The sequence below is a fragment of the Balaenoptera acutorostrata genome, chromosome 12 (genome assembly GCF_949987535.1).
Source record: "Balaenoptera acutorostrata chromosome 12, mBalAcu1.1, whole genome shotgun sequence".
In the NCBI taxonomy this organism is placed as follows: Eukaryota; Metazoa; Chordata; class Mammalia; order Artiodactyla; family Balaenopteridae; genus Balaenoptera; species Balaenoptera acutorostrata.
In genome coordinates, this window is record NC_080075.1 from 87,031,075 (window position 1) to 87,058,507 (window position 27,433).

General features: G+C 55.3%; 1 protein-coding gene across 2 annotated transcripts in view; it reads right to left on the minus strand.

The window, feature by feature from the left end:
- Nucleotides 1-1,003: 1,003 nt before the first annotated feature.
- Nucleotides 1,004-27,433, minus strand: part of HPCAL1 (hippocalcin like 1) — a 113,662-nt gene continuing 87,232 nt past the window's right edge. The window contains exons 3-5 of one of the 2 annotated variants that reach the window (XM_057558431.1): nt 6,783-7,198; nt 4,309-4,414; nt 1,004-1,873 (exon numbers count right to left, since the gene is read on the minus strand). In XM_057558431.1, the coding sequence (XP_057414414.1) occupies nt 1,776-1,873; nt 4,309-4,414; nt 6,783-7,160 (582 nt within the window). In that variant the 5' untranslated portion in view covers nt 7,161-7,198 and the 3' untranslated portion in view covers nt 1,004-1,775. The remainder of the gene's footprint in view (nt 1,874-4,308; nt 4,415-6,782; nt 7,199-27,433) is intronic. The other variant, XM_057558430.1, reaches the window with a different exon arrangement.

The window sequence follows — 27,433 nt, forward strand, 5'->3', positions numbered from 1 at the left end:
GACCGCCTGCTGTGGGTCAGGCTCTGAGCTACGCGCTCGGCCCACTTACCTTGATCCCGTCTCCCCGCTGCACGGCTTCCACAGGTGAGACGCAGCGAGGTCGCGTGGCCCATGGGTGGACGTGCCAGACACTGGAACCAGAACCCCAATCCTGTTCACCCCTCCCGGCGCCACGCCCTCTGGGGGGAGGGGGCCCTCATCAGCTGGGCGCATCCTGACTGGCCAGTCATGGTCACCTCACACTCCTGGCCAAGGCACTGAGAAGTGGTGGGCAGGGAGGACAGGAGAATTTTGGAAAGTTCTCCTCCCCTTTAAGGAAGAACAGAAGACAGGCTGCTTCTCGTCCTGCCTGTGGAAGGCTCCCGTGTAGCTGCCCTGCCCTGCACGGTGACAGCCCTGCGGGGACCCCAAGGATTCAAGGGCGAGGACAGAGGCTGCCTGTGAGGCCGGGGGCAGGGAGGTGGGGAGGCGGAAGGAACCTGGACATCCTTAGCGACGCCCCCCAGCTGCTGCATTAGTCTCGGCACATGGTGTAAACATCCTTATGGTTGAAGGCCCCTCTGCTGGGTTTTCTGCTTCTGAGACCAGAAGCATCCTGATGGCCACAGGTTGAGACACCAGGCCCGCCCTCATGGCCCCGTGCTGATACCCCTGATCCCCGCTCTGTCCTCGCTGGGGGTGTGCGGTCCTGCTGCCTTGCTGATTAAACCATGGGGTTGGCGGGAGAGCCGGGGGTGGGGGGGTGGATGCAGGCAGAAGCCTGACAGTCAAACCTGCCAAGAACTGTCATCTTTCATTTCCACAAATATTTCTTGGCATTAGGCAGATATTGAAGAACAGGCTGCACAAGATTTATAGACACAGTAACGGCTACATGGATACGGAAGGGGCCAAGTTTACAAACAGCAGCAGGACCTGCTGAATCCACCTGTTCCGGAGAGCGCGGAGGCCACGGCAGCAGAACGGGGGTCTCCCGATCCCACACAAAACTCAGACAATGCCATTTATTCGATCATTTTAATACAGGAACTGCTAGACCAATCAACAGGGAGGACAAACCTTACAGAGATGCAGCGTTCACTACGCGGACGGGAGGGTCTCCACGGCCCTGGGCACGCATGCACGTCCTTTTGAAAAGGGCAGGTTGAGGGCATAAATACCACAAGATAACCAGGCTCGGAGAGATCACAGGCCATGAGGGAACCACGCTTCAAAGGCAATCGAGGCATTAAATATGGGACCTACACATTACATTTCACTTCACCATACGTATAACTTATATATTAAAAGGAGACCACAGTATATATACGTGCAAGCGGCTTTGGTCAGAGAAAACGAACGAGCTGGGTGGAGCCATGCACGGGGAGGGCTTGCCCGTCTACTCTCCCTCTGTTCTTGTCCCCATCTTTCCCACAGAGTCACCTGCGATCACAGAATCAATCAGCTGGCCTTGGCGCGATCTTAGAAAGTCCCACCGGGATCCTCAGGGTGTCCTCTGGGCTCCCTGCGGGCGGGGAGGTGCCCCAGAAGCGAGGACACCGTGAGCCCTGGGAGTAACCACATGTCGGGGAGTTCGCCCTGGAGGGACTGGGGAGGGGGTGGGAGGAGGCCAGGTGAGGAGGGAGGCGTGGCCACCAAGCCGGCAGGTGGGCAGGTGCGTGTGGCCTGGCCGCCCCGGGAGAGCAGGAATGATTGAAGAGGCATCCACTTCTGCAAGCAAAGCTTAAACGGCAAGACAAGCCTGTGTTTCTCTGCACTGTCCAGGCGCCAACCCCTTAGAACTGACTGGCGCTGCTGGGGTCGCACTGTAACAACCGGACGATGGATGGGTCGCTCTTGGCACCTTTAATGAATTCTTCCAGGGACAATTTGCCTGTGGGATGGAGGACGGGAGAAATGGGAATTAGCCAGTGCCCGCTGTTCATCACCCTTAGGAGAGCACGGGGACGGCTCCTGCGTCAGGGACGCCTCCTCTGGCCCAAGTCTTGAGCCCTCCTGAAGCTAGATGCGTCCGGGCTCCACACACTTCCAGGGCATTTCTGGAAAAACCTTTTTTGCTTTCAGTGCTCATTGCAAAGCACCGGGCATCGCAAGGGACGTACCCAGTATGGCAGCAGGCCGTGCCTGGTGGGGCAATTCAAACCCTTTTAGAAATAGCCCCACGCCTTATTTGAGAAAGATGTGCCTTGTCCAGAAAGGCCACGACATCTGCCTCTAAACCAGAGCCAACCCAGGGTCGAGAGGGCCAGGCCTGGGTGGGGACCTACTTCTTGCCTCTGCGTTTGAGGCTCTGCAGCTGTAAAATGAAATAGAGCCATTTACCCCGGAGGACAGCAGTAAAGGGAATGCAGGAGCTTGAGGCCATGCCCAGCACACAAAGGGCTCACAGCTCTGCTGCCATGGGCAAGCTACCAACTTCTCCACGTCCCAGGGTCTTCATCTGTGTGGTGGGATCGTGGGAACGCCCATCTCAAAGGGCCACCGGGAGGGTTAATTGGGAGGATGTGTTTGAGGGGTTCAGCCCACGCCTGGCCTGCAGGATGCACTCAGCTAGTGAGCTGCTGCCAGGAAGCCAGGCAGGGGCCTCCTGCTTGCCCACTGCCGAGACGGACACCTCCGCCTGCGGGTCCCCAGCAGCGGGGGCAGACAGGCTGGCCCCGAGGGAGACTAAACAACCCCAGGCTAAGGGATGGATTGGGAAGGGAGGGGGCAGCCGTCCCCTCGGCAGAAGAGAAGATCTCTGGGCCCCTCTGATGATGGAGAGGGGCTACTGGGCATTGTTACTATTCATATGGTCGGCGGGCACTTTGCTCCGACCGCTCAGGGCGAGGAGCTTTGAAAGCACCAGCCTCTCCTCCGGGCAGAAAGCGGGGCTGGCAAGGGGCTGGGGGTCCCTGAGCACAGTCTGTCCTGCAGCCATCAGGGTGTTCCTGGTGCTCGGCCAGGCTCAGGTCACAGGAGAAGGTGCTTCAATGCTACCTGTGCTTTCCTAGGGGGGCAGGGAAGGTGTGGGGCAGTCCCCAGAGAAGGACGAGGGCCTAGCTCTGGACCACCCCTGCTTCACTCTTCTCTCCTCCAACATCGCCTCTTCCACCCCTCCCCGAGCTCCAGGGACGCATGGACCCCGGGGTTCACAGGAGAAGCTCTGTCCCGGTGGGCACAGGCCCAAGTTCACAAACACCCTGGGAAGGTGCCCAGAGCAGGCCCTGAGGGGTCGGGGCAGAGGTGGGTGGAGGGATGGAGGGAGAGCCGGGCGCTGTGCTAAGAGCTCTACTGGCTCCATCTCACTGAATCCTCAAAACCACAAGAGACTGAATTATTATCCCCATTTCACAGAGGAGTAAACCGAGGCTCAGAAAAGCCAAGATTGGTTGGAGCAGGTCTGTTGAACCCAAAGCCTGTGCTGATACCCTGGAAGGCAGAAGACATGTTTTAAACTGGCCCAAAGGCAACGCCAGGCACGAGGCCATCTTGTTTTACATTTGGTGGCTCGTGTTTGGAAAACTGTTTCCTTGCGGATGATGTGCCCGCAGCCACATTGCCCCCTCCCCCTGCCGGCTCAGTCCTTGGCGTCATCTGCAAACCGCACTTCAGGGTTTAGGGGCACTTTTCTGTGCATTAGCTTATTTTTAATCTCCAGCACAGCCCGGGGGTATTTTCTCTTTTTCTTTTCTAAATGCTGCATTTCTTTATCCTTCAAAAGCAAATCAGACCTGACTCTGGGACTGCACTTAACACTGGCAAGAGGTGCGGATCCATCCAGTTTCATAGCTCCCTTCCCCGGCAGGGACCCTGCAGAAGCTCACGGCCAATGCAGAGAAGGAAACACAGGGCACGTCCTCACTGTATGGTCGCCACCACCCCCCTGGACACGCCACTTCTGCTGCGGTGTGGGCCCAGAGATCCTGGCAGAGCTGCTGCAGGCCAGCACATCCCGACAGAGTCCCTGGGGCCACTGAGGCTTGGGGGAGGGATGATGGGGGGCAAAGGGACCCCCACCACCTGGGAGGCTTGATCCCAACCCCTCCAGGGCCCGGGTGCCAAGGGCACACCTGCCTCTTCTCCCCGGGACACGCCCATGGGCCTACAGTCTCCCCGTTCTAGAAGCAAGGAGACTATGGCTCATGGGGCAGGATGCTGGCCTAGTGCCCTGACTCCAAACTCCGGCTCTCCCCTCAGCGCAGCTGCACTGGCCAGGCAGGGCCAGGTGTGGGCCAGGTGAGGCCTGAGAAGCTGCAGAGAAGGAGGAAAGTGTCCCAAACACATCTCTGCTCCCAGCAGTGGGGCACAGACACACAGGGATCCTACCATCATTGTTGGTGTCCATCTGCCTGAAGATCTTGTCCGTCCGTTTCTCCGGCGTGGACTCATCCTCGGGCATCTTCATCACGGAGGACACCATTTTGTATATAGCCTGCAAAGGGGGACACAGACACACGTGCTCAGAGGTTCCAGGGTGTCCCTGGGCGGATGGGGCACAGGCATGAGCTTCTGCCCAGCCCACAGCAGGACGAGAGGTCAGGATGCTCACCAGCTTCAGGGCCCGTCCCCAGCTGGAATGTTCCCTGCTACTCCCAATGGTGTGGAGGCATGTCACAGACAGCACGTGAGCAAAAGGAAGCCAGACTCATTTACGTGAAGTTCAGGAACAGGCAAAACAACCCACTTTGACAGCTATTAGCCTGTGGGTGTCTGCGGGGCGGGGAGGTGGGACAGTTCCCAGGCCTTCTGTGGGGCTGGGAGTGCTCCCTAACTCACAGAGGGTGGTGGTGACACAGGTGCATACGTGCACTGCCCATCACTCAGCACACGTAGCCGCAAACGTTTGACTATGGGATTGCTGTACCTGAGTTAAAAGCAAAAAAGACAGCCCACAGGGAAAGCCACATAACTAGCCCCAGAAAGGCCAGCGCCAGGGCAGATGGGTCTCTCCAGCAGGACCGAGAACCCCAGGACACTGCCATCCAAGGGCTCAGCACCATTGCCAGCCGTTTCTGTGTGTCTCTGTCCAAGGGGCCCGGCCCAGTGGTGGGTGTGTATGTGTGTGTGTGTGCGTGTGTGCGTGTGTGTGTGGGTCCGGGGGGCGTGATGAGGCCAGTGACCAGAAGCTCATCAGAGTAACTCGCGAGGGGGAGGGGCTGTGCCACTGTGGGTTTCTGTGCGGAGATGGCTTGACTGAGAGTCTCATTCCTGAAACAACACACCAAGGACAGCAGAAGTCTGAGAGTTGTAGCATCTTAAAAAGCAGGTTTACAAAACAAAACCAGAAAGGGATGATCCCAAGTGAGGCTTCTGGTATCTGTTATACTCTCTCCTCCTTGCCCCCTCTCCATTTGCCGAGGAGGGTGGAGGTGGCCAGGCCTCACAGCATGGCCAGTGTGTCTTTCAGGGCCTCGTGGGACAGGACCCCCTCCTGAGAGGGGCAGGCACTTGCTCAAGTGCAGAGGAGGCAGAGCCAAGGCCCTTCCCGGCCTCTGGTGGGCTGTGAAGTACTTAGAACCCAGTCCGTTTTGACGAAGGTATAGTGGCCGGGCATCCCGCTTAGCAGGCCAAGGAGCCACCTGCGGGTGCCACGGGGAGGGTCTCAGAGTTTGGGAACTTGGTCTGGGGGCCCAGCGGCCAGATCCCGTTTGGACAGGCACGGGGCCCCTCGCTGTCCCGCTGTGTCTCTAAGTCTTGGCCGGGCCGGTCTGCTTGGCCAGGGACAGGGAAGCGTAAGGGCCAGCTTGTGGGCCGGGACAGGTGACTCCTGAGAAGGAGACTTCTTCCTTCTGCCACCGCTTGTCACTAAGAGCCAGGAGCGACAGCTGAAGCAGAGTCCCCTGAACCTGTGCTGATTTATTCTCACTGTGCGAAAACCACCTGCTCAGGAAATAGGTTGGTCACTCCTCAGGCCACTTGCTGCTGGTCTAGGAGTTCATGAGTTTGATACCCTCTGTTTGTGGCTTAGCCCGGAAGTTCCTTCCACGTAGAGGACATCTCCTCTGAGGAATTCTAGAACTGAAGCTCCCAGGCTCCAGGAGTGGGAGTGCAGGGAGGCGCCCAGGGAACTGCAGCGCTGTGCCTCTCTACCACACACCTAGGAAGCTGGGGAAGCGGACAAAACACGGCTTCTTTCTGGAAAACAGCTTCCCCTGCCAGAGCTGTTGACTGGAGTCGAGGAGAAGAGGTCTCTGAAGTGGTGCTTTCCGTACCAGAGCTTATTCTGTGACCACTAATGTTTCAGTTTTGCTTTACAACTGCACGTTCCTGGGGACATGACAAACTGTTCTTTTATTCTCAGATACGGGGACTCGAACAGGTCTTGGCAGGTGCCTTCTGCAAGTGTCAAGGGTCCTCTCAATTACTATAATTCTCCCTGAATTACTGTAATTCAGCTCTGTTAACTCTCAGGAAATCACCATCCCCTACCCAGCCTCAGATTTTGTGAAATGCAGAGAACGACACCTCCACCCCCCCGCTCCGCCCACCCCACCCCCGCCCCGCCAGGGTCGGGAAGGCCACAACTTATCAAAGGGCTTAGGCCACGCCTGATGGATGGCCAGTGATCAGTAAACAATGGCCCTTCTCATCACTATTTTCAAGGACCCGCCAGTCCGGTGACAACTGGTCTCTTTCAAAAGTGCACGAGGGAGGGGCTGGCAGCCACCTAGCCGCGAAGGGCTGAAGGCGCGGGCAGGACAGGAGCCCTGTCCGGAGTGGGCGGGGCCTCGGGGACCACGCCCCCACCCCACCCCACCCCCCGCGGCTGCGCCCCGCCAGCCCCTCCCTCCGGGGCGCACCTGCACGATCTCCAGCATCTCGCCGCGGCTGATGTAGCCGTTGCCGTCCAGGTCGTACATGCTGAAGGCCCACTTGAGCTTCTGCTCCAGCTTGCCCCGCGAGGTCACGCTCAGCGCGATGATGAACTCCCGGAAGTCGATGGTGCCGTCGCCGTTGGTGTCGAAGGTGCGGAAGACGTGCTCCGCGAACTTGGAGGCGTCGCCGTAGGGGAAGAAGTTGGCGTAGATCTTCTTGAACTCGTCCACGGTCAGGTGGCCGGTGGGGCAGTCCTTGAGGAAGCCCTTGTACCACTCCTGCAGCTCGTGGTCCGTGAACTCCGTGTTCTCCCGCAGGTCCTGCAGCACCTCGGGCCGCAGCTTGCTGTTCTGCTTGCCCATGGCGGCCGGCGGCGACACCTGCAAGACAGGGGCCCGGGCTGGGGCCATCAGGGCGGGGGAGGGCTCCCCACAGCCTACAGCCACCGAGCGGGGCGGAGAAACGTCCCCCACGTGTCCCGCACCAAGGGCCGGAGAGGCCCGCCTCCGGCCCTTCCCGCGATGCGATGCCTCAGCCCTCCTAGGACCCCTGCGGGGAGGCGCGCCCTCGGTCTGTGTACCACTAGGAAGGCCAGGATACTCCGGTGGAGTCAGGACAGGCCACCTCGCGCTGCAAGGCATATCCTGACTTCCAGAATGTGGAAATGTGGAAAAAACAGCAACTTGAAATCAGTGGAATGAGGCGTTTATCAAGTGCCCAGCAGGGGCTGTACAAGATTGGAGGGTGAATCTCACCACCCTCGTCAGCTTCAGGCAAAACTGTCACGCTGACTGCACCCCACGCCCTGTGTTCTGAGCAGTTCTTTTCTTGTTCGGGCACCATGTTCTGATTTTATCCTTAGAACAGGCATCCAGAAGCTTTTTTTTTTTTTTTTTAACATCTTTATTGGAGTATAATTGCTTTACAATGGTGTGTTAGTTTCTGCTTTATATAGAAGCTTTTAAGGAGTCCCTCTTGTTTGTTTTCGCCTCTGAGAAGCCCTCTGGTTGGGAGTGGGGGGCAGGGGTGGATCTACAATTAGCACCAAGAGTACATGAATGTCTCTGAGGTTCGTAGTCAAGTCTCAGGTACCTGCGGGCATGCAGAAGCGTGCTCCCCCGCGAGGTTTTCCATAAGACCCATCCGTAAGACTGACCCTGGGGTGATACTCTTACTAGACATTAATACAGCTTTCACCTCGCCACCTCATTTTATTTTCTGATTTTTCACAGTAATACTAGTACCTGGCTTACTCATTTTTGAAGCACATAGAATAGAAAATAAAAACAAAAGGTTTTCCGCCCTTGTCCCAGAGGTAACCACCTTGAACTGCTTCTTAACATTTATGAATGCTAAGCATTAAGTACTGAATCCCCATTACTAAATATAATCAATGTAGTTCACATATTTTCCCTGGCACTTCCTTCTTCTTCTTTGTCTCCTCCCAGGTTTTATTAGTTTCATACACATATGTCATTGTTTTTACTTGTTATCTTTATGACTTGAAATTATATGAAATTTAAATTGATATAAATTTAAATTACAGAAAAGTTCCTTTTCTAACCCCCCAGGTAGGGGGATTTGGGAATATCTTTCAAAATTACAAACATGTTCCCTTCGACGCAGCAACCCCACTTCTAGGAACAAATCTAAAGATGCTCCCACCCGTGCAAATAGCCTGTGTACACGGCCAATTCCTACACATTGTCTGTAATAATAAACAACCCAGGCGTCTGTCATTACTAACTGATGTGAAATAATCATCAAGATCTATTTTTAAGTGAAAAGAAAAGGTGCAGAACAGCACATAGAGTTTGCTGCCGTTTGTGGAAGGAAAAAAAAGCGAAAATATATGTGCGTGTTTGTATGTTTGGAATGACTTCTTGGGAAATGATAACACTGGCTACAGAGAGACGGCTGATAGACAAGGGTCAGAGACTTCTTTTTTTGTTTAGTTTTCATTGAGGTATAGTTGATTTTCTTTTTTTTTTTAATGTTCTTTGGATCATTTATTCTTTTACAACAAACATTTTCTTTTAATAAATATCCCTCTACCATTACTTTCTGTTTATTATTATATATTTATTTTATTTTATTTTTTTATACAAACAGAGACTTTTTAGTGTAAATCTTTTTGTAATTTCAAATGTTGAACTCTGTGTATTTTTTTAATTCAAAAAAATAAACACACAAGAATCCTCTATTTCTTGCTTGAGCAACTTGACCCGGATCTCTCTCTCTCTGTACGATCAAAGCTACTGATCCCCCTCTCCTCCCCTAACCTCTCCACCTTCCTTCCACATCAGCTCCTGTCGTGTGTGGGAACCACTATTTGTACATCATCAAGGTTTACAATCTCTACTTTCTGCTTTACCTATAGGTTGATCCTAACAGGTGGAAACCAGCAAATCTCTACGTAACTTGGTTGTCAGTTTCCAATGGCCCCCAGCAGCCCCACTCCCCCCCCCACCCAGGGCTCCCAGACTTGACTTAAGACACCCCGCAGACTGCACACTTCCACCTCCGCATTTCCTGCGCTAAAAAGGCTAATCTTCAGTCCTTTACTCAGTTCAGCTGCTCTCAAGGCTTTGTATTTTCCACACTCCTCTTAACTGTGAGTCTCCTAGCCAGTGTCTGGAGGGCGTGGAGAGGAGTGGTTTGTCTTAGGTGTCTCTCCTTCAACTTCCCATCTCATGCTTCAAAGGCAGCATTCACGAGCAGAAGGGGCTGCAATGTGGAGAGTTTCACTGCATCTGCCCCTCCTCGCTCCTCACTCCTTCAGCTGAGACCTGAGGCCGTTCTGCCAGCACCGTGTGCCCACGTGCCCGCAGGGGTGGGCAGAGCGGGTCAGCTGCTTTCGTGGACTGAACTGTCCCCCCCCCAATTCACACGCTGAAGTCCTAACCCTGGGACCTCAGAATGTGGCTGTATTTGGCGACAGGACCCTTAAAGAGGTAATTAAGATAAATGAGGTCATATGGGTGGGGCCTAATCCAATCTGACTGGTACCCTTGAAAGAGAAGCTTGGGACACAGACACACAGAGGGAAGACCATGTGTGGACACGGGGAGAAGATGGCCGTCTTCAAGCCAAGGAGAGAGGCCTCGGAAGGAGCCGAACCAACCGACACCTTGATCTTGGACTTGCAGCCTCCAGAAGCTAGAGAGAATAAATTTCTGTTTTTGAAGCTGTCCAATCTGTGGTGCTTTGATGCAGCAGCTCTGGGGCCCTAAGACAGCTGCCCCGAGAACTGACCTGATACCGCGTGGCATCGGCGTCCGTGAGGCAGAACCCCGTGCCAGGCACCGTGAGGTTCCCAAAGCTTTAACTCCTGATCTGCCAGCATCGGGGACAATCAGAAGAAGGTCCACGGACTGTGGGACACTTTTGTTTTTATCAGACATCTTGTCTGTATTAGTCCCACTTCACCAGGGAGGAAACAGACCCGGAGGCTCTGGAGGCAAAGCCAGCCCTCGGACCAGGTCGTCTGGCCCCCTGTCCCACATCTTGCTGGGGGCAGCCAGGGGAGGCTGGTCCAGGGGAGGGCACCGTGGTCATGAACATGGCCTTCCCGGCCGCCTTCAATAGTTAATGGTACATCCTTCTCCCAATTAGCATTCCTGCACTTTTCATCGTGGAAACAACCCACCTTCTGTGAAGCTCTGGGCTCTGAGAGCTCAGGGTTGGTCCTTCTAAATCTTCTTCTTTTTTTTTTTTTGCTGCGCTGCATGGCTTGCAGGATTTTAGTTCTCTGAGCAGGGACCGAACCCAGGCCCGGGTAGTGAAAGTGCTGAGTCCTAACCACTGGACCACCAGGGAATTCCCACGGTCGGTCCTTTTAGAATCCATTCACCTCAGCGAAAACCAAACCACTGCTCAGAACAACGGTATCAACTGGCCTCAGAATCTGTCTGTGATTTGTGTTCTTTCTGATCCCACAGAAATGCCAAACTCCTAACCCCTCCTCCACCCAATGTAACGAATGTTTATGGAAAGGAAGGGACCATATCAGGGAGCACGACAAGTACGGTCAACACAACCGCTAGAAGGTGACAGCCGAGGGCTCCGAGGTCTGCCCGGGGAGGCTTCAGCTTTCCCAGCCCTTCTCACGTGTCCCCACAGGCAGGCACGTGGGGCTGCAGAATCCCAGCGGCCCCCTGGGCCCGGCGCAGAACAGATGTCTGTGTTGGTTGAGTGGGCCTTCCCGCTGCAGTGCTGGTGCTGGTTGTGTACACACACATACAGACACCTGCTAACTCTGAGGCAGGGTGGTTTCTGGCAAAGCTGGCATTCCAGCAGAGCCTGGGTGTGCTCCCTTTGGGGGATGCAATGCAGGGGGTCCTTCCTGAGAGTTCTGGGGGCTCACGGGATGGGGAGAGGGGAGAAGGTAGGATTCTGGGACAGACATATCAGGCCTGGGTCCTGCCTTTTTAGAGCTCATCAAGGCCAGAGCATGTAGGATGCAGGCAAGTCACTCACACTGGTCCATTTTAGCATCAAAACCCCCCACTGCAGCCACAATTTACCAAGCTGTGCCAGGCACTGTGCAGACCATTTCACAAACGGTGAAACTGGGGCCCGGGGGTGTCAAGTAACTTTCCCAGGGTCCCACAGCTGCTGGAGCTGGGATGTGACCAGGAGTCCATTTGAACTTGACCACGGAGCTCTACGATCGACCCTGAACCCTGGGAGATGGGCAGGGCAGGCCTGGCATTCCAAGCTGTACAGAGAGGAAAAGCAAGGCTGGGAGAAATTGAGGGATGGGTCCAGGAAACAAAGATAAGTTTTACTTTGGGGGAAAACTATCAAGAAATCGTGGGTGGAAAAACATGTTTTCCTGCCACTGTCTTGAAGGTTGAGTTAGGAAAATCTGGGGCTGTCAAAATCAGGGCTGATGGGAGACCACATTTTTGAGGATGATGTTGCAGGAACCCATCATTGATTTTCCAGTGTCCTTTAGGGAGACCCCACGGCTTTCAAGTAGGGTACCCACCTCTGCTTTGATTTCTTGACCATGCCCAGTCAGCTGAATTAAAGGGCTGACTTATAGCATTACCGTTTTAAAAGTCGGTGACATTAATTTTGCTACAGAAAGTTCAAGACAACTCCAAGGATGTCGAAGCCATCCTGGGGTACCATGTAAAAATCCAGAGTTGGGGAGAGGGCTTATGTTTGTAGAAATTCCCTAAGAGCCCAAGCTGAATTTAGAGGAAAAGAGTTCTGGAGATTATTGGTTGCACAACAGTGTGAATGTACTTAACACAACTGAACTGTACACTTAGAAATGGCTAAGATGGTCAATTTCATGTTATGTATATTTTACCATAAATTTTAAAACCGGTGCGGGGGGGGGGCAGGCGGTATAAGGACCACAGTGTTCTTTGGGCCCCTCTGCGGTCTGATGGTCTAGGACCCCTGGGTCTGGAGGCCCCAGGTCGAAGAATCCTGTGTCCCTATTGAGATGCGGAAGCCTCTCATCACAAGGGCTGACCCCCCCACACCCCAAGACAGGCAATGGAATCAGGGAAGGTGGTACAGCATCCCCTGGAAGAATCCAGAAACCCGCTGTCTACAAATCCTGTGTGCCTCATCACATCCTGCACCTGAGTAATTGTGCAAGTGCTTGTGGTGCACATGTGTCCACTAGCCGGTGCTCTGCCCCCCCAAAACCTCAGCCCAGGAGTGCAGGCCGCCCTTGCCCTCGGCGTGTCCTCTGGGTCTGGCTCCAGGCCGGCTGCACAGGCTGTGCGCAGTATACTCCAGTCCATTGGGTCCTCTGAATGCCTGGGGACGGAGGTCCTGGTTCTCACTCCAGGCTGCTTATGGCATACGGATGGGCGTAATAAGTGACACGAAGGAGGGGGTGGGGGAAGGTCCAAGCTCCGAGGAGGAATCCTTCATTCCCACGTGGAGCGGAGGCAGTCTGCCTAGGAAGGTGGCACGCGGAATCCAAACTGAATGACAAGGACTTTAAAAGCCACTGGAGGCTCGACTCCCACAGGCCACCTCTAGGGCGCACACGGCAGGTTCCAGGCCCTGCAGGCGGGGGTCACGCTTGACCAGACTGGGAGCAGGCAAGGGCATCTCCGACATCTCCGACTTAGAGACAAAGAACTGAGGCTTCTGCGAGGCACGAGCTTGTCTGTGACAGGCAGGGCTTCCAGCTGGCGACCACCTCCTCTGTCTCCTTGCCATTAAACTTCTCACCAGACAGTTTCACAAGACGGCCTTCCCACTGTGACTCTCATGAAGCCATGAAGTGGGGCCCATGAATGTCACATAAAGCCCCACCGGCACTCCCCATCACCTCCTGGATCAGGCTGCGTGTGCTTTCCAAAGGCTCGGGTGAAATATTTCCAAAGAACCTCATTTCAGCACTCTGTCCCGGAGGCTCTTGGCCCGAAGCAGGCAGCCTCAAGGGAACGTGGTGGATGGTGGAACGCTGCACCCCAGTGACCCCTCTGTTACTAATTAAGCCAATGAACCAACCTTATTGACGACCAGCTGGCTGGGAAGATGGCTGACAAAACGCAAGCCTTTCTGCAAAGACAAAGCCACCACTCCCACTTCCCAGCAGAAATGGCCCCCTGGCCCTGTCATCAGGCAAACACCCCAGCTTTCATTTACCAGAAAATCTTACTTTCATCTCCAGTGAAAGATGGGGTGAAGAATGGACGTGCCAGGGGAGGACAACTGATTCAAGGTCAGAGCCATCTCTTACTGGGCTTAAAAAGCTTCACGACCAAGCAGGGGTTGGATCAGACAAACAACAGCCTTCTGAGGGCATCGAAGACGACATTTTAATTCACAGTAATGGAAAAATGGGGGAGGGAGTTAATGTAGCGCTAACAGCCATCTCTCTGCTTCTCAGTTACTCTGTTATTGTTCTTAATGTGTTAAATTGTAAAGAAAAAAAAAAGTAAACATGTAACTGGGGAGCCCTATGAAAATATTTAACCCAAAGTCTGTATTGCCTGCAAATTAAAGCCTTTTTAATGGCATAGTTCCTATCAGCTGCCCGGCGAGGCTCCTGGAACCGAGGGCGCGTGTGTCCCATTAATCACAGCTCAACGCCTGCTGCCGGCGTGGGTAGACATTTCATCCCATTGCTCTAAAACGCTTTCATCACCTCAGATCTCCAAAGCTTGCTGGGCCAACCAGACTTAGAAACACTTGGGGGGAAGATGATGGGAGAGGTGGGAGGAACCAACTCCTTATAAAAGGCCAAAGGCTGGAGGGGAGGCGGCAGTGAATTTGCACTTCAAGGAACTGGAGGGCTCACTTGAGACAGCGCTTGTTCTGTCTGGCAGAACAGGACACGCTGGGTGGGGTGGGGTACGGGGGGGGGGGGCCGGAGGGGCAGGAGAAAAACTGGCGGTTTGTGTTGTTTCTCATGCAGCACCAGCCCTGGGTCTTTCTCCTGATGACTCATGGAGAAACGCTCCTCCTGCGGCTGAGCCCGGGTCCTGGGGGAAACGAGGCTGACTGCATTTGTGTCCTTCTTTCCTCCCAGTATGCGGGTGGGAAGCAAGCCGCCTGCTGCCTGGGCTTCTAGTGCAGCTGCTCTGAGGAGGGGCCAGTCCTGCCCCAAGAGGTCTGCGACAACTGCCAGGACCCGGCGCAGGGGTGGCTCGGGCTGCAGTGCGGTTGGCTGGACGCTAGAGGGCGCAGTCGGGCAGGCTCCCCAGGACCTGAGCTGGAGACCCCGCCTCCCAGCTTTCTGACCCCGCCCCTGCCACGCCCCCTCCACCTCGCTGGTGCCTCCGTTTTTCCATCTATAAGCTGTATTTGTCCAATATAGTAACCACAGTGGCTATTGAGCACTTAAAATGTGGCCAATCTGAATTCATATAAGTGCCCTAGGAGTAAAATTCTCACTGGAGTTTGAAGACTTAATACAGGGAAAAAATATCTCATTAATAATTTTTCGGGACTTCCCTGGTGGCACAGTGGTTAAGAATCCCCCTGCCAATGTAGGGGACACGGGTTCGAGCCCTGGTCCGGGAAGATCCCACATGCCGCGGAGCAACTAAGCCTGTGCGCCACAACTACTGAGCCTGCGCTCTAGAGCCCACGAGCCACAACTACTGAGCAAGCCCGCGCGCTTAGAGCCCGTGCTCCACAACAAGAGAAGTCACGGCAATGAGAAGACCACACACCACAACAAAGACTAGCCCCCGCTCGCCGCAACTAGAGAAAGCCCATGCGCAGCAACAAAGACCCAACGCAGCCAAAAATCAATTAATTAATTAAAAAATAATTTTTCCATCCTGATTACATGTGAAATGATAAATGATACCATTTGAGATATAGTAGGATTAATCATTTTGGTAACATTAATCTCATCTGTTTCTTTTTACTTTTTTAAGGTGGTTACCAGAAAAGTTAAGATTACATATGTAGGTGACTTGCGTTGTCTATCTAGTGGTTGCTCAGCACTGGGTAGACCCTTGGGGCGCCGTTTAGGGGGCTACCAAGTTCCTTAGCGTCCTGTTTACAGACCCACTGCTAACTGCGACCCAGCTGGGAGAGGTGGCCTGTGTTTATTTCACTCCTTGGTGCCCTTGAATGAAAGATAAGGGTGTTTGCGTTTCATAATTACATGTGAGTCCCACAAGTTTCTATTTTCAGCAGCTTCAAGAACTTTGCCGGAGGCCAGCTGCAATGAAGACCCAGGTCTGGTCCTGGCTAAGGTGTAAGGCCAGGGGGAGGGGCTGCAGAAAGGGGGTGTCCCTCCTCCTCTTCTGAGGGAGAACACAAAAGCCCCAGGTGAGATCTAGGGCAAGAGGGGGTTAGTAACACCTCTGGAGCTGGTGGCTACAGGGTGTACCTAGATCCACATTCAGCCCACGGACCTCAGGGAGCCCGTTTCCAGAGGCTTCCTGAAAAACTGTTGCATCACATCTTCACATGCTGGATGGGCTTCAGGCAGTGACCATGGTTGAGAAATCCAACTGAAAGTCCTCCTGACTTCTGTACCCACCCCAGCAGTTTAAAATCCCACGACTCCCCAAAGCTTTAAAAATATATAAAAGAGAGGATGGAAGGAGGGAGGAAGGGAGGAGGGGAAAAGAGAGAGGAAGGAAGAAGGAAAGAGGCAGGCTGACCAAGCAAGGCAGAGAAATCTCCTCCTTATCTTGAGCCATCCTCTCCTTCCACTTTCCTGAGGTTGACATGCCCTAAATGAGGCAGGGGAAAAGGAAGAGGTGGAGAAAAGGAAAGGAAAGTCCCCAAGAGGAGAGGATGTTCTTTCCCTTGCAGAAACCGCTAACACAACAGCAATAGGAACTGTGGGTAGCTTTCCCTGCCCTGAATACTTTGTGCCTGAAATCACCAGGTCAGCCATGTGGCTGCTCCTCTCAGCCACCCAGCAAACTCCTACTCATCCACCAAAGCCCAGCTCAAATGTCACCTACTCACGGAGGCATTTCCCAACCCCTCTACAGTTGCTCTTCCTTTTGCATTCCAATACAATTTTTAAACTTATTTCTATTATGACCTCAACTTTTAGTACATCGTTTACTAATGTTTTTCCCTCATTAGACTGTGAGCTCCTTTAGGAAAGAGGATGTCTCACTCATGCTAGTAGGAGAACCTGCTAGCATGTTCTAGCCCCAAGGCCTTTGCATTTGCAGTTCCCTCCACCTGGTCTGCCCTCCCCCTCAGTATCTGCAAAGTGCACTCCCTCCATGTCCACATCTTTGCTCGAGTCTTCTTGGGGGCACCTCCTCCAAAGAGCCCATCTCAAGCAGCATCCGCCCTTACCCTGCCCCCTTTTCGTGGCTGTTCCTACTACTTGGCACTATACTGACACATGGTTGACTCCCTGCTTTTGCTCACCATTACATCCCCACACTGCCCAGAACAGGGCCTGGCACGCAACTAGGCTCAGTAAAAATATCTGAATAATGGTTGCGTGTCCAAGGGCTTAGCACAGTGTCCGAATGAATGAACAGATGAACAAGTGAATGGGTTGCTTCTAGGACCCTCTTGTTCTAACAGTTTGTGACTCTTCCAGTATCAGGAAGATGGGAAGGAACATCAGGGATTAGGATGACAAAGTGCTCTCTTGCTCAGGTTTGAAGCTCCAGGAAGGGACATTCTGTAATTCAGACTTGGTGTTCTGGAAAGTTCCATTTATCGGCACAGGACCAGCTGCAGCAGAGTAGGGGTCCATTCACCAAACTGGCGCCACCTCCTCCCTCCTGCAGTGAACACACCCCCAACTATGTGGTCCTCAGCCACGGGGGCTTACTCTGCCCTCCAGCTGGGATCTCTCAATTGAGTGGTACAGCCTCACCCTAGAGCCAAGGTCACTGCTACTTGAATCTTCAGGGGACGAGCACTTTGAGCTGCTTGCCCAGTGGAGGAAGGCAGGTTAGTGGATCAGACATAAATGAGCCTCCGGGGGAAGAACAAGACAGGGAAAGGAAGGGGAAATGCCCGAGAGGATGAGCCTCTCTCGACGGACTCTGATGATGCAACAGGAAAAGGACTCGAGGCAGGACCAAAACCAAGGCCGCGTGATTTTTCTTAACGCTGAAATTGCCATGCATGTCCAGCCATAGGTGAGTCCCATGTTTCTACAGAGGGTGCTGGATGCCAGGCCAGGAGCAGGGCCAGCAGCACCTGGCGAGAGGTGGGCCTGAGTGAGCCAGGTGGGAGTCCAGGTGTGCAGTCCTGGCCACAGAGCCTGGGGCTTCCTCTGCCCCACGTGGAGCCTTAGTGCCTTGCTTTGAAGGCAAATTTGAGGCTTACGGTGGCACAGCCCCAAATGCCAGGCTGGAGTGGGGAGGGAAATTTGTTCCCTTTTGCCCACAAATGTTCCCGAGGCCCACTCTGTGCCGGGCATGGAAACACCTGGATGAACAAGACACAGAGACCCTTCCCAGGTGCCCCCAGCACACCCACGAGATGGGTAACGTGTAGAACGAGGCTGACTTACGAGGGTCCAGGAGTGCCAGAGCCGAGCTGGCCTGTCCCCCGTGGGACGGCTGGGAGGTCTGACAGCACAGGTCTGAGCCAGGCTTAAAGGCTCAAGAGTTCTCCAGGTGGGCGGACAAAGGGAACAGCATATGCCAGGGCAAGGAGGCCCAGAGAGAACCCACCCAGTGCCACAGAGGCTGGGACATGCGCACTGAGCATGACTGCAGAAGAATGCCAAAAACGCAATGCCGACTGCAGAGGAGATGGTCAAGGGGAGCAACAGGAGGGGCTGGAACAGGGGGTGGTGATGCTCCCCAACCCTCCCCAGAAAGAGCCCATGCCCCAGGAAACGCTCAGAATGAATCTCGTCCAGGACTCAGGACTCTATCACTGTTCTATCGAACGATAAAAGCTCCGAGGTTGAAACAAACAAACATATACATCACACAGCATCTCCTCAGGGACCCAGAGCCGGCCGCAGGCTGACTGCTCTTTTGAAGGAAACCTAAGAGGCCACGGCAGGCTGGACGCCGTCGGCTGAAGACAGGAACCGGTCTGAGATTTCAGAAGCCACTCCCTCCACTCCCAGCCCCGCCACAGATCTGCTCCCCCTTCGGTCAGCCCTGGGGGTGGGGACAGAGCTGGCAGAGGGGCCATCACCTCAGCTGGCTTATTACGCATGGAGGTTTGGGACACCGGCCCCTGCACATCTTGGAGTAAATTCCTCCTGGCTGCTTGGGCCCAGCTGGCTGTGGAGTGACTCACGCAGGCCAAGCCCGCGTGGGAAAGACCCGCAGGCAGGCGGCAGAGTGAGTCTGCAATTCCACTCTGATGCTCCCGGCCGGGATGTGAGCGGCAGTCTTTCCCCGAGGCAACGTCCTCCCAGCAGGAGAGGAACCGAGGAGAGGAACTGGCCCAGCCGGTGGGCCAGCACCCAGCACGCAGTGGCTGGACAGGCAGCTCCCGGGAGGCCTGGGGCGGGGGCTACTCCCTGGGCTTTAGTCAGGCAGTCCCCTGTCTCAAGGCTCCAGACTAAGCCTCTGATGCTCCTCTGTAAAGGGGACCAAATGCCAGCCTCGGGGACTGCAGTCGGGATGCGGACCTGTGTACAGAAGGGACCCCCACTGGATGGTAAATGGCCAGCCTGAGTCTCCTCCCAGGACCCACTTCTCCAGCCTTTTGGTCTTGGCTGTCCCTGAGCTTCTCTGGGCCTCAGTTTCTCTGGCAGTAAATGGGAATAATGGTCCCAACCTGTTGGTTTCACAGTGTAGTTGTGAGGATAAAGGGAAATGAAGGCTGTGAAAGGGCTTTGACAAATTTAAGCATCAGACAAGTATATGGAGGTTATATCACAGCTTTTATGATAAAAGAAATGCGTGATGCGCTTGATGAGCTTAATCACAGTATCAAACAGAGCCAGGCGGGGAGGCTGGAGGCTGCAGGCGGTCCTGCACTTTCCCGCCGACCCTCTCCCTTGCATGCCCGACACAGTGGTATTAAACCCTGGGCCACACACCCAGGTGGGCAGAGGCCCTGGGATCCCAGCGGCTCAATACATCCAGCGGGGGCAGGGCCAGTGAGAATCCAACTCCTGTTCTTCAAAGAGAATATGAGGGAAAAGGATGGGAGAGACCCAGTCCCGCAACAGCGGCAGAGCCTTGGGCTCACGCTGCCCAAGGCAAGTTCGGCTCCAGCCTGAGGCCCCGGGGATCAGTGCGACACGGACACCACGAACCCCCATCCCGAGGAGGTGAAGGGCTCTCTCCAACAGCAAGGTGTCTCCTGAGGCTTCTAACTGGTTCAGGTCCACTTAAACGGGCACGAGGACTCTCTTTATCCACGGGACAGGCTCCCTGAAGGACAGGGCACTTCGCAGATCCTGAAGGAGAAGGAGCCCAGAGCAACCCCTGCGCTCCCGGGAGGCCGGCCGCTCAGATCTGTGCTGGACAGGGCAGCCCTCGGTGGGCCTGTGACACACCTGTGCACACACACACCATACTGCACACACCACATACACCTCACACACACACACACCCCACACACACACACCCCATACACACACACCCCACACACATAATACCCATAGACACACCATACATAGACACCACACACATCACATACACACCACAACATGCCACGTATCACGCCCTACACACATCACACACACCCCACAACATACCACGTATCACGCCCTACACACATCACACACACCCCACAACATACCACGTATCACGCCCTACACACATCACACACACCCCACAACATACCACGTATCACGCCCTACACACATCACACACACCCCACAACATACCACGTATCACGCCCTACACACATCACACACACCCCACAACATACCACGTATCACGCCCTACACACATCACACACACCCCACAACATACCACGTATCACGCCCTACACACATCACACACACCCCACAACATACCACGTATCACGCCCTACACACATCACACACACCCCACAACATACCATGTATCACACCCTACACACATCACACACACACCAGAACATACCACGTATCACGCCCTACACACATCACCCACACACCAGAACATACCACGTATCACGCCCTACACACATCACACACACACCATACCCATCACACACACACACGCACAGCACGCCCCTTTCCTCCACGCTGGCGTGGTCCCCACCACTGACTGTCTGAAAGCCTCGATCTGTTCTCTGGCTCCTGGTACTGGGACGGAAATCAGACTCAGGCCTGGCGGCGGAGCGGGCAGTGCGCTCGGATGAAGGCCTTTCCTACACAACAGTGTATGGAATGGCTAGGATTTCACTCCTGGGAATTCAATTATCTCAGAGAAAATAGTATGGGCCGTGCTTATCATTCCTGCATTCATGCCACCTCTATTTTGTACACCTACTAAACTCGCAGATATTTTATGCACCAGGAGGACCTGAAGACGGGACACGTGAGCTGTGCCGGAGCCGGGCTCTGCGGGGGCAGAGGGGCGAGTGGGCCTCCGAGCTGCCATCCGGGGAACGTCCACCCAGTGGAGAAGGGTCGGAGCAGCATGCCAGGGGAAGTCAGTGTTCGAGGCGGCGTGAGGGTGTGAACATGAACAAGGCCGGGGAGGCGGGCGGGGGGCCGAGGCAGCATCTCCACTTCAGACACTCACAGGCCCGAGCTTCTGGGGAGACCACCGCCAGCAAGTGCCCATCCAGGCCGCACAGCTGGGCCTGCGACCTCTCCAGGCACCTTCCTGGGCAATGACTGGCCTAGCAATACAACAGTAGCGAACAGTGTAGAACAGCGCGGTAGAGGACACTAAGGAACAAAAGGACAAGTGTGGGGGGGAGGGGAGAGGCAGCTGGGGAAGGAAGGAAAAAACACCATCAAATGCTAGGAATTCAGACTAATTACAAACTTGAACTACCCTTTGGGTAAAGTCTGAGTCAAAAAATACCTGAAAAAATGTCTCTGAATTCTTTTTCAGGCAAAGGGTAAGGATTGGAATGTCAGAGAGCTGTGAGGTAGAGGACGGCGTTTGCAGTGAGCAGAAAGGAATCAGTTGTTATTATTAGCACAGCCGCTGACGTTCCCCCCTCGGGGCAGACTCGGGAGGCCTGCTTGGGTAAGTCACCAGTCTCACAGCTTTACTTTCCTCATCTAAAAAATACGAGTTTGGACAATGTGGCCCCCAGGCATGTCCCACTCTAAAAAACGTCTTGGAGTCTATCCCCAGTGGAGGTCTCCACAGCACCGGAGAAGTTCGCCCACTTGGCTGGAGTGTGTGTCCCTCTCCCCGGGATCCCTGGGAAAAGACCCATTCCCTTTTTTCCCAGCAGGTGGTAGAAAGCTAATTTCTCCCAGGTTCCTGCCTGAGTGATGACTCAAATTCTCAATCCATGGGCCCTAAATGAACCCTTTGCAAATTTTGAATTCCTGTGCCCCAAATGAATGAGGTTTGGTCACATTCTATGATGTCTTGGGTAGAAACAGAAGAAATGTCATTATAAACATTAGACTTGAGGTGTTTTCAAGAACCACGTGGACCCCCTGGGGTTTTGCGCCGGTTGACACAGGGCTCCGACCTCAGGGCAAGGTCCACGCTGCGAGGTGCTGCCCACGGCAGAGCCCCTGGAGGGATGGCTCCCGCCGAACGCTGCCTCGCTTCACTTAAGTGTGGTTCAGCACACCAATCCCCATTTTTTGTGTGTGTTTTTTGAAACTTGGAAGAAAACTTCCAGTGAATCATCTCATCTGCTATTTGATTCATGTTTAATGTGTTTAATGTCTTTGGAGAGAAATAAAAACAGTAAGTCATTCTTCCTAAAAGTGGCATCAGCCTGGCCAAGACACACAGATGGTGAGGTGCCTGCTGCCCCTTGGTGGGCCCAGGGCTAAGGTCTTGAGCTGTCATCAGAGACTGTATTTAAAATCAGAGTGAAGACAGCTCATAAACGTGGACCTTTGCCATTTTTATTCTTTAAATCACAGCACCAGAAGCCACAGATTCTGCAGGGAGAGCTGGGGCCAAAGCACAAACTCACACAGAAAGTGTCGATCAACACAGATTAACTGAGCACCTACTGAGTGGGAATCACTGGGATACACAAAAGTACAAGGTGCCCCCAAAGCTCCTCCAGTCTAGCTGGGAAGGAAGGAAGGCGTGGAAGGCGTGAATTCCTCTTTCCTTTCCTACTCTGAGTTAGTTCCTACTCTAGCCTAACTCTGAGACAGCACGGTGCTGGAGGTGTGTGGGGAGCGAGGGGGGCAATGGAAGGGGTGGCAGAAGGGGGAGGGAAGGAAGGTGGCATTCCAGGCCAGGGCCCAGGGGTCCTTCCTTGACCCTTTTCCCCAAAGACATAGAGCTGAGTTCCAGTTACTCAGGGTGCGGCTAGGAATAATCCACAGCCAATTAGCACAGCACCTGACACACACACACACACACACACACACACACACACACACACACGATGGACGCGTAATTGGTGAGAGGAAGCAAGGAAGAGGGAGAGAAGGCGGGCGGCGAGGGCGCCCCTGGCAGGCAGCTCCTCCGCGGGCCCAGCAGTTCAGTGCATCTGTAGCCGCGGAGCGCTGTCCAGCGTGCCCGAGAGCCCGCCTTCCTGACCCTCCAGGTATCCGAATTGTCCATCAGAGGCCTTCTGACCCAGATGTTCTGCGACATCAGTGGAAGAGCCAGTTTCCTGGAGACCCTCTGAGGTCCTAGGAACAGCCACCAGAGCTACCGTCTGGTAAGCATGCCCCAGGGGTATTTCTAAGCTAAAAATGTGCACCTGGGGTCTGACAAACCCAGGAAAATTTGAGGGGTCCACAGGAGAGAAAATGTGAAATCTGGGCTGTCTCAGAAATCATGGCCATGGGCCTGGGACCGCGCCGGGTGCCTTGGGAGGTGAAGTAAGAAGGAGCAGCGTGGGCTCGACGGGAGAGGTGGGCGACAGCGGGGGAAGAGCCGAGTGGGCTCAGGTCTGGCTCAGGGGCCCCGCCAGGGGCCAACAGGCAGGGAGACCTCGGGGACATTGCTGGATCCTTCGTTTGTTCATTATGAAGCCTCCCTCTCTGTCCCACCCCTTGGGCGCTGAGCAAAGACTGACCAGCAGGTGCCCTTCCTTTTACCCCTGCCTTTCTCCTCATGCAGAAACCTACCCAGAGCAGAAGCTCAGGGGTGCCGAAGACAGCGATTCCCTTGCCTGGGGCTGGCCGTCCTGCAGACAGGCCAGGACAATGGCCCCCATCCCTCCATTGACTGCACAGTGGATGAGAATGCCGAGCCAAGTGGTACGTACCACAGTGTGTGCGTGTGTGTGCACACATGTGAGCCCGCGTTTGCCCACGACGCTCGTCATGCAGGACCTGCCCCTGCAGTTGAGGGTTGAAGGAGACGCCCACAGGAACTGACATTGCCAAGTCATCGCTAGTCACTCTAAAAATAACCCTCAACGTACAACCTAGGAAGGATTTCCCTTTCTTGGTGCCCCGCCTCAAAACCACAGCAGCTTTCATTCTGCAGGCCACTTCGGGACGGGCAGGTGGACAGCACCCAGAGGAGAGGTTAGCCCAGGGGCATGTCTCTCCTGGCCCCTGCAGAACCCCTGGTCTCCATGTCCCTGTTCACCTACCATCTTACATAGCCATGGTTAAATCTCTATGAGCAACAATTATCTTTGAAGTGTGTGCAGAGGTACACCATGCAGTGTGATTTCGGCTGCACTGAGATGCTTCTCCTTGTTGGATTATGGTTGTGAGTGTCCCACTCCTCAGGCATGATCTACACCCTCCCACCTGTCCGGCTCATCTCCTAGCCCCCCGCTTGTTCATCCCCTCCAGTGACACTGATCTCCTTGCCACTCCTGAACACCTCAGACATGCTACTGCCACAGGCCCTTTGCACTGGCTCTTCCTCTGATATCAAATTGCTCCCTCGCTTCCATCAGGTCTTGGCTCAGGGCACTTCTCAGTGAAGCCTTCTGTAAGTCCTCTGTCCAAAACTGAAGCCCCAACAAACATTCTTATCCCCTTTCCTACTTTATTTTTTCTCTTTAGTTTACTGAATTGTCTCTCTCCCCCCAACTAGAATACAGAGTTCCTGGGGCCAGGTTTTATTCTAGTTGGTTCTCCATTGGAAGCCCAGAGCCTGGAAGCTCTAGTGTGTGTGATCGGTACATGTTTGTCGGGGGAATGAATGCATGATTACTGGTGGGGGGAGGCGGGGACTCGCAGCCATAGCACGCAGGTGCCTCTTCTCCAGTGCCTGGAGCAGGTGGGCCGAGATGGAGGATGCAGGGGACACACTGGCTTGTCTATCACCAAAGGCAGAGGGACAGAGCGAAGGGGTCCTCCCATTTCCCATCACTGACCCAGCACATCCTGACCAAGGATGTTCCTGTGCCAGAGGTACCATCTGCCCCCCAGAGCTTCTGATCTCTTGGTGGTACGGGTGGAGGCGTTACTGAGTATTTGCCATGTGTGCACTGAAATACCCGGGGCCTCGGGATGGGAAGAGACACCACGGACCAGCTCCTCTGCCCCCTTTGGACCCCTGCACCTGCTCCAGCTCCCGATGCCTCAGCAGGACTCAGCCTGGCCAGGCACCACCCTCACCCCGTGCACCTGGGCCCACCCGCCAGCCTCCAGCTGGGCATCTGTGTGCAGGTGATGTCCAGGTAAGGAGACCCAGGCCCAGCTCCAACAGGGCTGGTGAAAGGAGATTGGACTAATGAAAGCAGCACCTTCCACGTGAAGCTATGTCTGTTTTCTTTGGGGAGAAAAGCCCAGAGACGCACTCACTAATCTGTCTCCTGAGGCAGAGGGCCCCGCCTGGGTCTCTTGTTCCGCCCCAGGGAATGCTTTCACTGGGTGAACAGGGAAGATGAGAGAAGGAAGGATGGGGCAGTGGGAGAAACACCCCTCCGTCAGGAAGTCCACACCCCGGTGTCCAAACAAGAGAGGCAGGAAAGCCCCACCCACGGGATGCGGGGAGGAGAGAGAGTGGTCGGCTGGTGCCGAGCGTGAAAGCAGCCACACCCGGGGTCTGCTGGGGCCTGTGTGTCCGAGCTGCCGGCTCACATCTGGTGGGAGCCCCCCGATGGAACCGGCAACCTGGCATCTGCCCTCAGACACACCGGTCGTCATGCCGGGCACCCAGCGACCTCGGAAATTAAGGTGGTGACACTTCAGCAGGCTTGGGGTCCAGATCTCAGCCTCATGGCCGAGCGCTAAAGGTGATGCCTTCTGGGTGGGAAGATGAGAATTACAAAGCGGCATCCTCTGCTTCTGAGGGCGAGAAAATTCCAGACGTCCTGGGAGGGCTCTAAGGCTGGCTCTCCTGGGCTGGGCATGGCCAGGCAGGGCTGAGCCTCCAACAGCCGCTGCCCCAAGCCCTCCCCCCACTTCGGGAACAGAGCCCACATCCCTGGCCTCAGTGGTCGCTCAGAGCACTGGGGGCAGGCAGGGCAGGGCTGAGGACGCAGGGCAGCCACTGTACTAACTACTGGACAACTGGGCGGGAAGGCGGAGGAGCTAAGGGACCACCGATCCTCCTTCTACCCCCACGGCACCCGGACCCAGCACCGCACCGGACACTATTCTTAGTTCTAATCTTTAACCACCCCAGGGAGGGAGGTGTGATTAACCACCTTATGGGTGAGACTGGGGGGAGGCTAAGTGGCCTAGAGGGATCCGAGTGCACAGATCCAAGGTCAAAGGTCTTTGTCCCACCCACCGACTGGTTCCTTCCTTCGGGACAGGACTTAACACTCAGCTCGAGAAGAGCAACGTGCAGCCCATACGGCAATAGGGATCACAAGGGAGCAGTACAGAGTGCCTCTGGGCACAGGTGACAGGCACCGGCTCCGCCCAGGGTCAGGAAGGCCTGGGAAGGGATGGGATGTGTGAAACGGATACAAGGGGAAAGGTGGTGCAGGCAGAGGGCAAGGCTGAGCAAAGGCCCGGGGGCTGGATGCCACCTTCAGACGGTGCAGGTGCCCTGCTTTCACAGAGCCTCCCTCACACCCAAAGCTTGAGATGGGGCCGGGAGGGTAGCGGATTCAAACAGATGAAGGGCTCGCAGGTCATGCTAATTACCTTGCACTTTGCCCCTTGTCTGACAGGAGAGCAGGTGGGGTACAGCACTCCAGGTTTGGGGTTCGGACCCGGTTAGGGCCCTGCCACGCAGGAGGACCGGAGGGTGAGGGGGCTCTGGGCGAGGAAGAGGTTCCTGTGATCAGTTTGGGGAGACGGGAAGGGCAGCAAAGGCGGGGGCTGGAGAGAGACGACTGGGAAGAGGGAGGTGGGTGGGAGAAGGGGGCGTTTAAACCCAAGCCGTCAGAGGTAAACGATGCGGCTGAGGTCCAGGTGTGGCCATGGGAGGGGGTTGGGTTGACGGGGTGAGAAGGGAGGGGAGGGGAGGCTCAGCACCGGGACCCTTGTGCCTCTGGGAGGATGGGGTCTGGGTGGAGGATGACAGGAGATGTGGGTGGAGAGAGCCTCAGCGACTAGGGGCCCTTCGTGCTTCGAGGAGGGAGGACTAGATACCCATTTCCCACTTTGTCGTCAGGGGTGACAGCTCGAGCCAGCTGCAGGGTGCTGCGTCCCTGCAGACCCTGGTTTGGGGATGGAGCAAAGTCTATTCACCTGGGAGAGGGGCACCAGGCATCCTGCGGGAGGAGCCCAGGGCTGTGGGACGTGGGCTGGGAGCACTGAGGGCCCCGACCACACTCACCCCTGCCCTCCCCCGAGTGTCCTCTTCACAGTCTGCCCCTTGCCCTCAGGGAGGAGCGGAGGGCGACTGTCCCACCCACTCGGGCACTGGGAGGCTGCTGAGCTCCCGGGACGATCCCCGCCCTCCAAACCCCCCTCCAGGCCACATGGGTCCTCAGGGGCGTAGGAGGGAGGCCGGGGAGATGAGGAGAGGCAGGCGGGAGGGGCCCTCCCAGACCCCAGACCCGAGGAGCAGGAGAGGAGAGGAGGGAGTTTGCCCCGCCCACTCGAGCCCAGGAAGCCTGCTGGGCCCCCAGGGGAGGTCCTCTGCCCTCTGAGACCGGGGTTGGGGGAACGCCTGGGCCCCTTCTGTTCCTTGAGCCTAAGGCCCACCCCGCACAGCCCCCAGGGCCTTTTCCAGCCCTGGGGGTCCTGAGCATTGGCCCCACCCCCCCCCCAAACCTCACCCTTGCTTAGGCCCCGCCCTCCACACCCAAGACCTTTCCA